Source organism: Ascaphus truei, chromosome 16, assembly GCF_040206685.1.
Source record: "Ascaphus truei isolate aAscTru1 chromosome 16, aAscTru1.hap1, whole genome shotgun sequence".
Classification (NCBI taxonomy): Eukaryota; Metazoa; Chordata; class Amphibia; order Anura; family Ascaphidae; genus Ascaphus; species Ascaphus truei.
Genome location: NC_134498.1, coordinates 53229389 through 53248180, shown reverse-complemented (window position 1 = coordinate 53248180; position 18792 = coordinate 53229389). Strand labels below are relative to the sequence as shown.

Sequence of the window (18792 nt, the reverse complement as noted above, 5' to 3'; positions counted from 1 at the left end):
ACGTTACTGGCACTATAACCGCAGCCTGACGTTACTGGCACTATAAGCGCGGCCTGACGTTACTGGCACTATAACCGCAGCCTGACGTCGCCGGCACTATAAGCGCGGCCAGCCTGACGTCGCCGGCACTATAAGCGCAGCCTGACATTACTGGCACTATAAGCGCGGCCTGACATTACTGGCACTATAACCGCAGCCTGACGTCGCCGGCACTATAAGCGCAGCCTGACATTACTGGCACTATAACCGCAGCCTGACATTACTGGCACTATAAGCGCAGCCTGACATTACTGGCACTATAAGCGCGGCCTGACATTACTGGCACTATAAGCGCGGCCTGACATTACTGGCACTATAAGCGCAGCCTGACATTACTGGCACTATAAGCGCGGCCTGACATTACTGGCACTATAAGCGCGGCCTGACATTACTGGCACTATAAGCGCAGCCTGACATTACTGGCACTATAACCGCAGCCTGACATTACTGGCACTATAACCGCAGCCTGACATTACTGGCACTATAAGCGCGGCCTGACATTACTGGCACTATAAGCGCAGCCTGACATTACTGGCACTATAAGCGCGGCCTGACATTACTGGCACTATAAGCGCAGCCTGACATTACTGGCACTATAACCGCGGCCTGACGTTACTGGCACTATAACCGCAGCCTGACGTTACTGGCACTATAAGCGCAGCCTGACGTTACTGGCACTATAACCGCAGCCTGACGTTACTGGCACTATAAGCGCAGCCTGACGTTACTGGCACTATAAGCGCAGCCTGACATTACTGGCACTATAAGCGCGGCCTGACATTACTGGCACTATAACCGCGGCCTGACGTTACTGGCACTATAACCGCAGCCTGACATTACTGGCACTATAACCGCGGCCTGACGTTACTGGCACTATAACCGCAGCCTGACATTACTGGCACTATAAGCGCAGCCTGACATTACTGGCACTATAACCGCAGCCTGACATTACTGGCACTATAACCGCAGCCTGACATTACTGGCACTATAAGCGCGGCCTGACGTTACTGGCACTATAAGCGCAGCCTGACGTTACTGGCACTATAAGCGCGGCCTGACGTTACTGGCACTATAACCGCAGCCTGACGTTACTGGCACTATAAGCGCAGCCTGACGTTACTGGCACTATAAGCGCGGCCTGACGTTACTGGCACTATAAGCGCGGCCTGACGTTACTGGCACTATAACCGCAGCCTGACGTTACTGGCACTATAACCGCAGCCTGATGTTACTGGCACTATAACCGCAGCCTGACATTACTGGCACTATAAGCGCAGCCTGACGTTACTGGCACTATAAGCGCGGCCTGACGTTACTGGCACTATAAGCACAGCCTGACGTTACTGGCACTATAAGCGCAGCCTGACATTACTGGCACTATAAGCGCGGCCTGACGTTACTGGCACTATAACCGCAGCCTGACGTCGCCGGCACTATAAGCGCGGCCAGCCTGACGTCGCCGGCACTATAAGCGCAGCCTGACATTACTGGCACTATAAGCGCGGCCTGACGTCGCCGGCACTATAAGCGCAGCCTGACGTTACTGGCACTATAACCGCAGCCTGACATTACTGGCACTATAACCGCAGCCTGACATTACTGGCACTATAACCGCAGCCTGACATTACTGGCACTATAACCGCAGCCTGACGTTACTGGCACTATAAGCGCAGCCTGACATTACTGGCACTATAAGCGCAGCCTGACGTTACTGGCACTATAAGCGCAGCCTGACATTACTGGCACTATAACCGCAGCCTGACGTTACTGGCACTATAAGCGCAGCCTGACATTACTGGCACTATAAGCGCAGCCTGACATTACTGGCACTATAAGCGCGGCCTGACGTTACTGGCACTATAAGCGCGGCCTGACGTTACTGGCACTATAAGCGCGGCCTGACGTTACTGGCACTATAAGCGCGGCCTGACGTTACTGGCACTATAAGCGCGGCCTGACGTTACTGGCACTATAAGCGCAGCCTGACATTACTGGCACTATAAGCGCAGCCTGACGTTACTGGCACTATAAGCGCAGCCTGACATTACTGGCACTATAAGCGCGGCCTGACGTTACTGGCACTATAACCGCGGCCTGACATTACTGGCACTATAAGCGCAGCCTGACGTTACTGGCACTATAAGCGCAGCCTGACGTTACTGGCACTATAAGCGCAGCCTGACATTACTGGCACTATAAGCGCAGCCTGACGTTACTGGCACTATAAGCGCAGCCTGACGTTACTGGCACTATAACCGCAGCCTGACATTACTGGCACTATAACCGCAGCCTGACATTACTGGCACTATAACCGCAGCCTGACATTACTGGCACTATAACCGCAGCCTGACGTTACTGGCACTATAAGCGCAGCCTGACGTTACTGGCACTATAAGCGCAGCCTGACGTTACTGGCACTATAAGCGCAGCCTGACGTTACTGGCACTATAAGCGCAGCCTGACGTTACTGGCACTATAAGCGCAGCCTGACGTTACTGGCACTATAACCGCAGCCTGACGTTACTGGCACTATAAGCGCAGCCTGACATTACTGGCACTATAAGCGCAGCCTGACGTTACTGGCACTATAAGCGCAGCCTGACGTTACTGGCACTATAAGCGCAGCCTGACGTTACTGGCACTATAACCGCAGCCTGACGTTACTGGCACTATAAGCGCGGCCTGACATTACTGGCACTATAACCGCAGCCTGACGTTACTGGCACTATAAGCGCAGCCTGACATTACTGGCACTATAAGCGCAGCCTGACGTTACTGGCACTATAACCGCAGCCTGACGTTACTGGCACTATAACCGCAGCCTGACATTACTGGCACTATAAGCGCAGCCTGACGTTACTGGCACTATAACCGCAGCCTGACATTACTGGCACTATAACCGCAGCCTGACATTACTGGCACTATAAGCGCGGCCTGACATTACTGGCACTATAACCGCAGCCTGACGTTACTGGCACTATAAGCGCAGCCTGACATTACTGGCACTATAAGCGCAGCCTGACGTTACTGGCACTATAACCGCAGCCTGACATTACTGGCACTATAAGCGCAGCCTGACGTCGCCGGCACTATAAGCGCGGCCTGACATTACTGGCACTATAACCGCAGCCTGACATTACTGGCACTATAACCGCAGCCTGACATTACTGGCACTATAACCGCAGCCTGACGTTACTGGCACTATAAGCGCGGCCTGACATTACTGGCACTATAACCGCAGCCTGACGTTACTGGCACTATAACCGCAGCCTGACGTTACTGGCACTATAAGCGCAGCCTGACTTTACTGGCACTATAAGCGCGGCCTGACGTCACTGGCACTATAAGCGCGGCCTGACATTACTGGCACTATAAGCGCGGCCTGACATTACTGGCACTATAAGCGCGGCCTGACATTACTGGCACTATAAGCGCGGCCTGACATTACTGGCACTATAAGCGCGGCCTGACATTACTGGCACTATAAGCGCGGCCTGACATTACTGGCACTATAACCGCAGCCTGACGTTACTGGCACTATAAGCGCAGCCTGACGTTACTGGCACTATAAGCGCAGCCTGACATTACTGGCACTATAACCGCAGCCTGACATTACTGGCACTATAACCGCAGCCTGACATTACTGGCACTATAAGCGCAGCCTGACATTACTGGCACTATAAGCGCGGCCTGACATTACTGGCACTATAAGCGCGGCCTGACATTACTGGCACTATAACCGCAGCCTGACGTTACTGGCACTATAACCGCAGCCTGACGTTACTGGCACTATAAGCGCAGCCTGACATTACTGGCACTATAACCGCAGCCTGACATTACTGGCACTATAAGCGCGGCCTGACGTTACTGGCACTATAAGCGCAGCCTGACGTTACTGGCACTATAAGCGCGGCCTGACATTACTGGTACTATAAGCGCGGCCTGACGTTACTGGCACTATAACCGCAGCCTGACATTACTGGTACTATAAGCGCGGCCTGACGTTACTGGCACTATAACCGCAGCCTGACGTTACTGGCACTATAAGCGCGGCCTGACGTTACTGGCACTATAACCGCAGCCTGACATTACTGGCACTATAACCGCAGCCTGACGTTACTGGCACTATAACCGCAGCCTGACATTACTGGCACTATAACCGCAGCCTGACATTACTGGCACTATAAGCGCGGCCTGATGTTACTGGCACTATAAGCGCAGCCTGACATTACTGGCACTATAAGCGCAGCCTGACGTTACTGGCACTATAAGCGCGGCCTGACATTACTGGCACTATAACCGCAGCCTGACGTTACTGGCACTATAAGCGCAGCCTGACGTTACTGGCACTATAACCGCAGCCTGACATTACTGGCACTATAAGCGCAGCCTGACGTTACTGGCACTATAAGCGCAGCCTGACATTACTGGCACTATAAGCGCGGCCTGACGTTACCGGCACTATAACCGCAGCCTGACATTACTGGCACTATAAGCGCAGCCTGACATTACTGGCACTATAAGCGCGGCCTGACGTCGCCGGCACTATAAGCGCGGCCTGACATTACTGGCACTATAAGCGCAGCCTGACATTACTGGCACTATAAGCGCAGCCTGACATTACTGGCACTATAAGCGCAGCCTGACATTACTGGCACTATAAGCACAGCCTGACGTTACTGGCACTATAAGCGCAGCCTGACGTTACTGGCACTATAAGCGCAGCCTGACATTACTGGCACTATAAGCACAGCCTGACGTTACTGGCACTATAAGCGCAGCCTGACGTTACTGGCACTATAAGCGCGGCCTGACGTTACTGGCACTATAAGCGCAGCCTGACGTTACTGGCACTATAAGCGCAGCCTGACGTTACTGGCACTATAACCGCAGCCTGACGTTACTGGCACTATAAGCGCAGCCTGACATTACTGGCACTATAAGCACAGCCTGACGTTACTGGCACTATAAGCGCAGCCTGACGTTACTGGCACTATAACCGCAGCCTGACATTACTGGCACTATAAGCGCAGCCTGACATTACTGGCACTATAAGCACAGCCTGACGTTACTGGCACTATAAGCGCAGCCTGACGTTACTGGCACTATAAGCGCAGCCTGACGTTACTGGCACTATAAGCGCGGCCTGACGTTACTGGCACTATAAGCGCGGCCTGACGTTACTGGCACTATAAGCGCAGCCTGACGTTACTGGCACTATAAGCGCAGCCTGACGTTACTGGCACTATAAGCGCAGCCTGACATTACTGGCACTATAAGCGCAGCCTGACATTACTGGCACTATAAGCGCGGCCTGACATTACTGGCACTATAAGCGCAGCCTGACATTACTGGCACTATAAGCGCGGCCTGACATTACTGGCACTATAAGCGCGGCCTGACGTTACTGGCACTATAAGCGCAGCCTGACATTACTGGCACTATAACCGCAGCCTGACATTACTGGCACTATAAGCGCAGCCTGACATTACTGGCACTATAACCGCAGCCTGACATTACTGGCACTATAAGCGCAGCCTGACGTTACTGGCACTATAACCGCAGCCTGACATTACTGGCACTATAACCGCAGCCTGACGTTACTGGCACTATAAGCGCAGCCTGACGTTACTGGCACTATAACCGCAGCCTGACGTTACTGGCACTATAAGCGCAGCCTGACGTTACTGGCACTATAACCGCAGCCTGACATTACTGGTACTATAAGCGCAGCCTGACGTTACTGGCACTATAAGCGCAGCCTGACGTTACTGGCACTATAAGCGCAGCCTGACGTTACTGGCACTATAAGCGCAGCCTGACGTTACTGGCACTATAAGCGCGGCCTGACATTACTGGCACTATAAGCGCGGCCTGACGTTACTGGCACTATAAGCGCAGCCTGACATTACTGGCACTATAAGCGCGGCCTGACATTACTGGCACTATAAGCGCGGCCTGACGTTACTGGCACTATAAGCGCGGCCTGACGTTACTGGCACTATAAGCGCAGCCTGACGTTACTGGCACTATAACCGCAGCCTGACATTACTGGCACTATAAGCGCGGCCTGACGTTACTGGCACTATAAGCGCGGCCTGACGTTACTGGCACTATAACCGCAGCCTGACGTTACTGGCACTATAAGCGCAGCCTGACGTTACTGGCACTATAAGCGCAGCCTGACATTACTGGCACTATAAGCGCGGCCTGACGTTACTGGCACTATAACCGCAGCCTGACATTACTGGCACTATAAGCGCAGCCTGACATTACTGGCACTATAAGCGCAGCCTGACGTTACTGGCACTATAAGCGCAGCCTGACATTACTGGCACTATAAGCGCGGCCTGACGTTACTGGCACTATAAGCGCAGCCTGACATTACTGGCACTATAAGCGCGGCCTGACATTACTGGCACTATAAGCGCGGCCTGACGTTACTGGCACTATAAGCGCAGCCTGACGTTACTGGCACTATAAGCGCGGCCTGACATTACTGGCACTATAAGCGCGGCCTGACGTTACTGGCACTATAAGCGCGGCCTGACATTACTGGCACTATAAGCGCGGCCTGACGTTACTGGCACTATAAGCGCGGCCTGACGTTACTGGCACTATAAGCACAGCCTGACATTACTGGCACTATAAGCGCGGCCTGACGTTACTGGCACTATAAGCGCGGCCTGACGTTACTGGCACTATAACCGCAGCCTGACGTTACTGGCACTATAAGCGCAGCCTGACATTACTGGCACTATAAGCGCAGCCTGACGTTACTGGCACTATAAGCACAGCCTGACGTTACTGGCACTATAAGCGCAGCCTGACATTACCGGCACTATAAGCGCAGCCTGACGTTACTGGCACTATAAGCGCAGCCTGACATTACTGGCACTATAAGCGCAGCCTGACGTTACTGGCACTATAACCGCAGCCTGACGTTACTGGCACTATAACCGCAGCCTGACGTTACTGGCACTATAAGCGCGGCCTGACATTACTGGCACTATAAGCGCGGCCTGACATTACTGGCACTATAAGCGCAGCCTGACGTTACTGGCACTATAAGCGCAGCCTGACATTACCGGCACTATAAGCGCAGCCTGACATTACTGGCACTATAACCGCAGCCTGACATTACTGGCACTATAAGCGCAGCCTGACATTACCGGCACTATAAGCGCAGCCTGACATTACTGGCACTATAACCGCAGCCTGACATTACTGGCACTATAAGCGCAGCCTGACATTACTGGCACTATAAGCGCGGCCTGACATTACTGGCACTATAAGCGCAGCCTGACATTACTGGCACTATAACCGCAGCCTGACATTACTGGCACTATAAGCGCGGCCTGACATTACTGGCACTATAAGCGCAGCCTGACGTTACTGGCACTATAAGCACAGCCTGACATTACTGGCACTATAAGCGCAGCCTGACGTTACTGGCACTATAAGCACAGCCTGACATTACTGGCACTATAAGCGCAGCCTGACGTTACTGGCACTATAACCGCAGCCTGACGTTACTGGCACTATAACCGCAGCCTGACATTACTGGCACTATAAGCACAGCCTGACGTTACTGGCACTATAAGCGCAGCCTGACATTACTGGCACTATAAGCGCAGCCTGACATTACTGGCACTATAAGCGCAGCCTGACGTTACTGGCACTATAAGCGCAGCCTGACATTACCGGCACTATAAGCGCAGCCTGACATTACTGGCACTATAACCGCAGCCTGACGTTACTGGCACTATAAGCGCGGCCTGACGTTACTGGCACTATAACCGCAGCCTGACATTACTGGCACTATAAGCGCAGCCTGACGTTACTGGCACTATAAGCGCGGCCTGACATTACTGGCACTATAACCGCAGCCTGACATTACTGGCACTATAAGCACAGCCTGACATTACTGGCACTATAAGCGCGGCCTGACGTTACTGGCACTATAAGCGCAGCCTGACGTTACTGGCACTATAAGCGCAGCCTGACGTTACTGGCACTATAAGCGCAGCCTGACATTACTGGCACTATAACCGCAGCCTGACGTTACTGGCACTATAAGCGCAGCCTGACATTACCGGCACTATAAGCGCAGCCTGACATTACTGGCACTATAACCGCAGCCTGACGTTACTGGCACTATAACCGCAGCCTGACATTACTGGCACTATAAGCGCAGCCTGACGTTACTGGCACTATAAGCGCAGCCTGACGTTACTGGCACTATAAGCGCAGCCTGACATTACTGGCACTATAACCGCAGCCTGACGTTACTGGCACTATAAGCGCAGCCTGACATTACCGGCACTATAAGCGCAGCCTGACATTACTGGCACTATAACCGCAGCCTGACGTTACTGGCACTATAACCGCAGCCTGACATTACTGGCACTATAAGCGCAGCCTGACGTTACTGGCACTATAAGCGCAGCCTGACATTACTGGCACTATAAGCGCAGCCTGACATTACTGGCACTATAAGCGCAGCCTGACGTTACTGGCACTATAAGCGCAGCCTGACGTTACTGGCACTATAAGCGCAGCCTGACATTACTGGCACTATAAGCGCAGCCTGACATTACTGGCACTATAAGCGCGGCCTGACATTACTGGCACTATAAGCGCAGCCTGACGTTACTGGCACTATAAGCGCAGCCTGACGTTACTGGCACTATAAGCGCAGCCTGACATTACTGGCACTATAAGCGCAGCCTGACATTACTGGCACTATAAGCGCAGCCTGACGTTACTGGCACTATAACCGCAGCCTGACGTTACTGGCACTATAAGCGCAGCCTGACATTACTGGCACTATAAGCGCAGCCTGACATTACTGGCACTATAAGCGCGGCCTGACATTACTGGCACTATAAGCGCAGCCTGACGTTACTGGCACTATAACCGCAGCCTGACGTTACTGGCACTATAAGCGCAGCCTGACATTACTGGCACTATAAGCGCAGCCTGACGTTACTGGCACTATAAGCGCAGCCTGACGTTACTGGCACTATAACCGCAGCCTGACGTTACTGGCACTATAAGCGCGGCCTGACGTTACTGGCACTATAACACGCAGCCTGACATTACTGGCACTATAACACGCAGCCTGACATTACTGGCACTATAAGCGCGGCCTGACGTTACTGGCACTATAACACGCAGCCTGACATTACTGGCACTATAAGCGCAGCCTGACATTACTGGCACTATAAGCGCAGCCTGACATTACTGGCACTATAAGCGCAGCCTGACATTACTGGCACTATAAGCGCAGCGACATTACTGGCACTATAACCGCAGCCTGACATTACTGGCACTATAAGCGCGGCCTGACGTCGCCGGCACTATAAGCGCGGCCTGACGTTACTGGCACTATAAGCGCGGCCTGACGTTACTGGCACTATAAGCACAGCCTGACGTTACTGGCACTATAAGCGCGGCCTGACGTTACTGGCACTATAAGCGCGGCCTGACGTTACTGGCACTATAAGCGCAGCCTGACGTTACTGGCACTATAAGCGCGGCCTGACGTTACTGGCACTATAAGCGCGGCCTGACGTTACTGGCACTATAAGCGCGGCCTGACGTCGCCGGCACTATAAGCGCGGCTTTACTTAGGCAGCCCCCCCTACAAACCAGTGCTCGCCCCCTCACCGTGCCGCTCCGCGCCGCTCTCCTGCGCTTGCTGCCTTCACAGCTGTGCAACCACCAGAGGCAGGATGGAAATACGGTGCCACGAACCATCGGACAGCTGCACGTGGCACTGTGCGGCTCTGAGAAAGACACGGGGTTAATGGAGCGATGTTCTGCGGCTCTGAGAGACACAGGGTGAATGGAGCGATGTTCTGCAGCTCTGAGAGATACAGGGTTAATGGAGCGATGTTCTGCGGCTCTGAGAGACACAGGGTTAATGGAGCGATGTTCTGCAGCTCTGAGAGATACAGGGTTAATGGAGCGATGTTCTGCGGCTCTGAGAGATACAGGGTTAATGGAGCGATGTTCTGCGGCTCTGAGAGATACAGGGTTAATGGAGCGATGTTCTGCGGCTCTGAGAGACACAGGGTTAATGGAGCGATGTTCTGCGGCTCTGAGAGACACAGGGTTAATGGAGCGATGTTCTGCGGCTCTGAGAGACACAGGGTTAATGGAGCGATGTTCTGCGGCTCTGAGAGACACAGGGTTAATGGAGCGATGTTCTGCAGCTCTGAGAGATACAGGGTTAATGGAGCGATGTTCTGCGGCTCTGAGAGATACAGGGTTAATGGAGCGATGTTCTGCAGCTCTGAGAGATACAGGGTTAATGGAGCGATGTTCTGCGGCTCTGAGAGATACAGGGTTAATGGAGCGATGTTCTGCGGCTCTGAGAGATACAGGGTTAATGGAGCGATGTTCTGCGGCTCTGAGAGACACAGGGTTAATGGAGCGATGTTCTGCGGCTCTGAGAGATACAGGGTTAATGGAGCGATGTTCTGCAGCTCTGAGAGACACAGGGTTAATGGAGCGATGTTCTGCGGCTCTGAGAGATACAGGGTTAATGGAGCGATGTTCTGCGGCTCTGAGAGACACAGGGTTAATGGAGCGATGTTCTGCGGCTCTGAGAGATACAGGGTTAATGGAGCGATGTTCTGCGGCCGCATACAGGTCATGCATGTATGTGTGTCTCTATGTGTGACTCTGTGTGTGTGTGTGTGTTTGTCTCTATGTGTGACTCTGTGTGTGTGTGTGTGTGTGTGTGTGTGTGTGTGTGTGTGTGTGTGTGTGTCTCTATGTGTGACTGTGTGTGTGTGTGTGTGTGTGTGTGTGTGTGTGTGTGTGTGTGTGTGTGTGTGTGTGTGTGTGTCTCTATGTGTGACTCTGTGTGTGTGTGTGTGTGTGTGTGTGTGTGTGTGTGTGTGTGTGTGTGTGTGTGTGTGTGTGTGTGTGTGTGTGTGTGTGTGTGTGTGTGTGTGTGTGTGTGTGTGTGTGTGTGTGTGATTCTGTGTGTGTGTGTGTGTGATTCTGTGTGTGTGTGTGTGTGTGTGTGTGTGTGTGTGTGTGTGTGTGTGTGTGTGTGTGTGTCTCTATGTGTGACTGTGTAATCTTTTTATTGTGATCATCATTTATTACTTTCTTTATTTTGTGCTGTGTTGTCGAAATGCACATTTCAATATGTATTTGTTCCTGTACATGTGTGTGTGTGTGCCCTCCCACATGCCTATATGTATGTGTTACCTCGTTGTTATAGGATGCATGTTTTAGTTGCCTTTGTATGGGTTAGTACCCATTGTTACACATCGGAAGGCAACTACCTAAGATCCCTACTGGCTGGGAAATGATTTATTCCGGTATTTTAATCGGCCGTAGGATCAGTAAGAGTCATATGACGCGAAACGCGTAGAGGCGAAGTCATCACGTAGCTGCGAGTAGTGAAGTAATATTTGACCGACCAGGTATGTATGAGACCTAATTAGCAGATAAGGTCGGCAGGTAGATTAGAGATCACCGTGCAGACAGTATGGTCACCCGCTATCTCTGTGACAGGTAAATTACCACAGACTCCATGCAGACCGTCTATAACCATCTGCTGGAATAGGGCCCCAAAGCAAGTCCCACGTCAGGCTGTTACTTTGGTAATTAGGTCTATTACATACCTAGTCAGTCAAAAATTACTTCACTGTCCAGTGATATTTCTGGGCACTCAACGCTACCTTTTGTCAGTAACTTACACTCATTAAACACCCACATATGGCGTGAGGTAAGAGCAACCTGACCACAGTACGACATTTGGTGTAGGACCATTCAGGGGTATAATCAGTAGCACTCACGCTGCTATCTCTTGATCATTGATACTATATCCTTTGGCTGTTTAAGGTTGGCACTACCTTTGAGGTTTTAATCAGTTTATGTTTTCTACCATCAATAAAATTTTATTATTTTGATTATTATCATAAGTGAGTGCATCAATAGGGATTCTTCCACTGTTTCTTATGTTATTTACACACACACACACACACACACACACACACACACACACACACACACACACACACACACACACACACACACACACACACACACACACACACACACACACACACACACACACACACACACACAGTTTTCTAACTAGCAGTCCTTCAAGTATCACTAAGCAGATTTTTCATGTCAATTGTATAAACTCACCACTAGAGGGAGCACGATGTTTGGTGCTTTTTAGGCTGCGGCCCGCTAGCGCTAAGCGCGCTGGCGCTCAAAGCATGCGTGGCGGGTGTCCTGCGTCTGCTCGCGTGCGGTTGGGGCGGATTGCAGAATATTGAGCGAGCGGGTAAGTATAATTTTTTTTATTTACTTAAGCGCATCGCGTGTGTGCCCGCACATACGCGGGCACGCATCGCATGAGCGGGGACTTGCATATATATATATGCAAGTCACCTCGCCAAGCACCGCCCGCTTAGCGCTAGCGGGGCCGCAGCCTTACAAATACTGTATGTTCTGTGTGATAGGGCTGAATTATATCGAAAATCATGGAAAAATGTGTCCATTCCCAATTAAGCGATTTCTACAACAAGACAAATTTCCCTAGCCAATTCCAATGTGGCTTTCGCCCCAAACACTCCACCGTAACTACCCTGCTAAAAGTTTGCAATGAAATCCAGTGTGGAATGGAACGGGGACAACTCACTGGTGCAGTATTCCTAGATTTTGCAAAGGCTTTTGACACAGTTGATCATGCTATCCTGCTTAACAAACTCCAGAGCTCTGGAATAGGGAAACATGCTTTAAACTGGTTTCAGTCCTACCTATCAGGAAGATCCCAACATGTGTCCATCTCAGGCTCTAACTCCAACCCCCTGGATATCACCTGTGGTGTCCCGCAAGGCTCTGTTCTGGGGCCCCTACTCTTCTCAGTGTTCATTAATGATCTTCCCACAGCTTGTAAGGAAGCCTCAATACACATGTATGCAGATGACACAATCCTATATGCACACAGCCATAGCCTCTCTGACCTTCAACACACACTTCAGTCTGACTTTTTGAGACTCGAAAACTGGATTTCCCAAAACAAACTGTTTTTAAACACTGACAAGACTGTAACAATGGTATTTGGGACCAAGACTAAATTTGTAAAGCTTCCAGCGACTGAGCTCCAGATTAGAACCAACGCTAACACCACCCTAACCCCTGTCACTAGTTTTAAATACCTGGGCTTATGGTTTGACTCCCACTTAACATACGGGATGCACATTGATACCCTGACAACCAAGACCTATGCCAAACTAGGGGTACTTTACAGGAACAAATCCTCCCTAAGTCTCCTGGTCAGAAAGCGTATCGCACAGCAGATGCTAATACCAATTATTGACTATGGGGACATAGTATATGGCTCGGCTCCTCAAACCCACCTTAGCAAACTTGACACCCTCTACAATTCAACTTGCCGTTTTGTTCTGCAATGCAACTACAACACACATCACTGCGAAATGCTCAAAGAACTAGATTGGTCATCACTAGAGTCTAGGCGCAAAGTTCACCTTTCCTGTCTCACCCTCAAATACTTTCTGGGTAAGTTACCCAGCTACCTGAACAAGCTCCTCACCCCTACCACATGCAGCACCTATCACCTGAGATCAGACTCCAAAAGACTGTTCATGGTCCCAAGGCTCAACAAAGTATCCGGCCGCTCCTCCTTCTCCTTCCGTGCACCCCAAAACTGGAACAACCTACCAGAGATTCTCACATCCACCACCAGTTTAAGTTCTTTCAAATCTAAGCCTGTCTCACATTTTAATCTGGTCTGTAACTGTTTCATACGCCCATCTTATTATATATTAGTGAAAGCACTGTATGCCTGTCTGCATCTTCCTGTGTCCCTAGGGGAAATCTCATTGGTCCCTTGGCCCGCCCACCCCCGCACCTCTCATTGGCCTGAGGCGGAGTGACGACACACACACACACACACACACACACACCTCCCGCTCCCTTACCCTCCGGCCCCAACACACCTCACCTGCAGCCTTCACCTCTCTGTCCTCTCCCCCCCCCCATCACACTCACCTCCCTCCCCCCCCATCACACTCACCTCCCTCACCCCACCGGCACTCCACTCACCTCCCTCCCCTCACCTCCCCTCCTCCCCGGTGTGCTCCACTCACCTCACCCCCTCCCCGGTGTGCTCCACTCACCTCCCCCCCTCCCCGGTGTGCTCCACTCACCTCCCCCCTCCCTGGTGTGCTCCAATCACCCCCCCTCCCCGGTGTGCTCCACTCACCTCCCCCCCTCCCCGGTGTGCTCCACTCACCTCCCCCCCTCCCCGGTATGCTCCACTCACCTCCCCCGTGCTCCACTCACCTCCCCTGTGTGCTCCACTCACCCCCCCCCTCCCCTGTGTGCTCCACTCACCTCCCCCCCACACCCGGTGTGCTCCACTCACCTCCCCCCCTCCCCGGTGTGCTCCACTCACCTCCCCCCCTCCCCGGTGTGCTCCTCTCACCTCCCCCCCTCCCCGGTGTGCTTCACTCACCTCCCCCCCTCCCCGGTGTGCTCCACTCACCTCCCCCCCTCCCCGATGTGCTCCACTCACCTCCCCCCCTCCCCGGCCTGCTCCACTCAACTCCCCCCTCCCTGGTGTGCTCCACTCACCTCCCCCGTGCTCCACTCACCTCCCCCCCTCCCCGGTGTGCTCCACTCACCTCCCCCCCTCCCCGGTGTGCTCCACTCACCTCCCCCGTGCTCCACTCACCTCCCCCGTGCGCTCCACTCACCTCCCCCCCCCCTCCCCGACGGCCGGACAGGCAGTGGGCGGGCAGCCTTTAGCTGCCACGCGGAACCTAAGATGGCGGTGCCCGGAAGGACCCCCTTCCTCCCTTGCGGAGTAACTAAGATGGCGGCGGCCGGAAGGAGAGGTGACGTGTGTGTGTGTCACTGTGTGTGTGTGTGTCACTGTGTGTGTGTGTGTGTGTCACTGTGTGTGTGTGTGTGTCACTGTGTGTGTGTGTGTGTGTGTGTGTGTGTGTGTGTGTGTGTGTGTGTGTGTGTGTGTGTGTGTGTGTGTGTGTGTGTGTGTGTGTGTGTGTGTGTGTGTGACACTGTGTGTGTGACACTCTGTGTGTGTGTGTGTGTGTGTGTGTGTGTGTGTGTGTGTGTGTGTGTGTGTGTGTGTGTGTGTGTCACTGTGTGTGTGTCACTGTGTGTGTGTGTGTGTGTGTGTGTGTGTGTGTGTGTGTGTGTGTGTGTGTGTGTGTGTGTGTGTGTGTGTGTGTGTGTGTGTGTGTGTGTGACACTGTGTGTGTGTGACACTGTGTGTGTGTGTGTCACTGTGTGTGTGTCAGACACTGTAGGGTGGGGATCGGAGCGGAGAGAGAGGGGTAAGCAAAGAAACATACAGGGGGAGTGGAGAGGAAGTACCCGCAAATTTTAAGCAACCCACCCCCCCTCCTGTCCACTGCCCCCCTCCTGTCCACTGTCCCCCCCTCCTGTCCACTGTCACCCCCCCTCCTGTCCACTGTCACCCCCCCTCCTGTCCACTGTCACCCCCCCTCCTGTCCACTGTCACCCCCCTCCTGTCCACTGTCACCCCCCCTCCTGTCCACTGTCACCCCCCCTCCTGTCCACTGTCACCCGCCCTCCTGTCCACTGTCACCCGCCCTCCTGTCCACTGTCACCCCCTCCTCCTGTCCACTGTCACCCCCCCTCCTGTCCACTGTCACACCCCCCTCCTGTCCACTGTCACCCCCCCTCCTGTCCACTGTCACCCCCCCTCCTGTCCACTGTCACCCGCCCTCCTGTCCACTGTCCCGTCCCCCTCCTGTCCACTGTCCCGTCCCCCTCCTGTCCACTGTCCCGTCCCCCTCCTGTCCACTGTCCCGTCCCCTCCTGTCCACTGTCCCGTCCCCCTCCTGTCCACTGTCCCGTCCCCCTCCTGTCCACTGTCACCCCCCTCCTGTCCACTGTCAACCCCCCTCCTGTCAACTGTCACCCCCCCTCCTGTCTACTGTCCCGTCCCCTCCTGTCCACTGTCCCTTCCCCCTCCTGTCCACTGTCCCGTCCCCCTCCTGTCCACTGTCCCGTCCCCCTCCTGTCCACTGTCCCGTCCCCCTCCTGTCCACTGCCCCCCCCGTCCACTGTCCCCCCCGTCCACTGTCCCCCCCGTCCACTGTCCCCCCTCCCGTCCACTGTCCCCCCCTGTCCACTGCCCCCCCCCGTCCACTGCCCCCCCGTCCACTGTCCCCCCCGTCCACTGTCCCCCCCCTGTCCACTGTCCCCCCCCCCCCGTCCACTGTCCCCCCCATCCACTGTCCCCCCCCGTCCACTGTCCCCCCGTCCACTGCCCCCCCGTCCACTGTCCCCCCCGTCCACTGTCCCCCCCATCCACTGTCCCCCCCGTCCACTGTCCCCCCCTCCTGTTCACTGTCCCCCTCCCTCCCCTCCTCCTGTCCCCCCCTTCCCTCCCCCCTTTTCCCCCCTCTCCCCCCCCCTTTTCCCCCCCTCTCACCCCCCTTTCCTAGCGGGAAATTTAACTCACGGGCAACGCCGGGTCTCTCAGCTAGTAATATATATTATCTTTAACTGTGCATGCAATGTCTTGTATATAATGTATACCCTGCTCACTTATGTAACTGTATTTGTAAACATGTATTAATATCTTAACTCTGTGCCCAGGACATACCTGAAAACGAGAGGTAACTCTCAATGTATTACTTGCTGGTAAAATATTTTATAAAATAAAATAAAAAAATATGTATACAAGTAGCTACGTATCTACATCAATAGTTAATGCTGTGATTTCCAACCTTTTTTGTTTGGAGGAACCCTTGAAGTATTTAAAAAAATCTCGGGGAACCCCTATCTGGCCGACACATATTAGATTCGACAGGGGTCAGTCACAACATTTCACACCTCACGAGCCCCCTCTATTTCCCATCCATCTCACTAACTCTCCCCACTCCCGCCTCGCATGTATTTATCCCTTGTGTCTCACTCTTACTCCCTCTTTTCCTCACTCCCTCCCTCCCGCCTCCCTTCTCTCACTCGCCCCTACCTTCCGTCAATTACCCCACTCTCTCTCAATCCACCCTAAAAAATACATACCAAAACCCCCCACCCCCAGGGGAGTCTGTGGTCCACAGGAGGAACCCCTGAGACTGCTTCACGGAGCCCTGTTTGGGAATCACTGAGTTATGGGGGGATATAGCCAGGAATCGTCACACTGCCAGTTATTTATATATTTTCAGATCCCTGTGTATTATTTATGACTATTTGTGGCAGCTGTTTAGGTATCAAATGCGACCAAGAACTTTTTTGTGTTTTAATGAACCTGTTAGATTCACTTTTATGCTAATTTGACACTATGTGACAGCATGATCTGTGCAATACTTTATAGATGTGGCATTGTGACGATTTACCCTATTATACATTCTAAATCAATCAATTTGCCAATTAGAGACAGCCTATATATACTAGTAGGAGTACAAGCACCCGGCAGGAGCCTGACGAAGCAATTAGTTATGTGAAACGCGTAGTTCCCTGCCGGTGCTTGTAATTTGGACACATACATAAATTATGACAATACATATGCCCACTGCTCTCCACCCCCCCCACTCCCCTTTCCCCCCCCACTCCCCTTTCCCCCGCCACTCCCCTTTCCCCCCCCCCACTCCCCTTTCCCCCCCCACTCCCCTTTCCCCCCCACTCCCCTTTCCCCCGCCACTCCCCTTTCCCCCCCCCCACTCCCCTTTCCCCCCCCCCACTCCCCTTTCCCCCCCCCACTCCCCTTTCCCCCCCCCACTCCCCTTTCCCCCCCCCACTCCCCTCCCCCCCCCACTCCCCTTTCCCCCCCCCACTCCCCTCCCCCCCACTCCCCTTTCCCCCCCCACTCCCCTTCCCCCCCCCACTCCCCTTTCCCCCCCCCACTCCCCTTTCCCCCCCCCACTCCCCTTTCCCCCCCCCCACTCCCCTTTCCCCCCCCCACTCCCCTTCCCCCCCCCACTCCCCTTTCCCCCCCCCACTCCCCTTCCCCCCCCCACTCCCCTTTCCCCCCCCCACTCCCCTTTCCCTCCCCACTCCCCTTTCCCCCCCCCACTCCCCTTCCCCCCCCCCACTTTCTTTTCAACATTATTATCCAACCGTTACAACAAATACTCACCTATTGTTCCACGATTTATAAATAATACTACCTATTACGCATTTACATCCCGGGCAACGCCGGGTCTCTCAGCTAGTAAATAAATAAGCAGTGTGTGTGTAAATAAATTAGCTGTGTGTGTGTGTGTTTGTGTGTAAATAAATAAGCAGTGTGTGTGTGTGTGTGCGTGTGTGTAAATAAATAAGCAGTGTGTGTGTGTGTGTTTGTGTGTAAATAAATAAGCTGTGTGTGTTGGTAAATAAGCTGTGTGTGTGTAAATAAATTAGCAGTGTGTGTGTGTAAATAAATAAGCAGTGTGTGTGTGTGCGTGTGTAAATAAATTAGCAGTGTGTGTGTGTAAATAAATAAGCAGTGTGTGTGTGTGCGTGTGTGTGTGTGTAAATAAATTAGCAGTGTGTGTGTGTAAATAAATAAGCTGTGTATGTGTTGGTAAATAAGCTGTGTGTGTAGATAAATAAGCAGTGTGTGTGTGTAAATAAATAAGCAGTGTGTGTGTGTGTGTGTGTGTGTGTGTGTGTGTGTGTGTGTGTGTGTGTGTGTGTGTGTGTGTGTGTGTGTGTGTGTGTGTGTGTGTGTAAATAAATAAGCTGTGTGTGTGTGTGTGTGTGTGAATA

At 52.9% G+C, this 18792-nt stretch overlaps 1 protein-coding gene across 1 annotated transcript in view; it reads right to left on the bottom strand.

Annotated features, from left to right (window-relative positions):
- Positions 1-18792, bottom strand: part of LOC142467243 (glycerophosphoinositol inositolphosphodiesterase GDPD2-like) — a 38622-nt gene that overhangs the window by 18593 nt on the left and 1237 nt on the right. Inside the window, exon 2 of the mRNA XM_075572675.1 lies at positions 9712-9830. Coding sequence (XP_075428790.1) covers positions 9712-9801 — 90 coding nt within the window. The 5' untranslated portion in view covers positions 9802-9830. The remainder of the gene's footprint in view (positions 1-9711; positions 9831-18792) is intronic.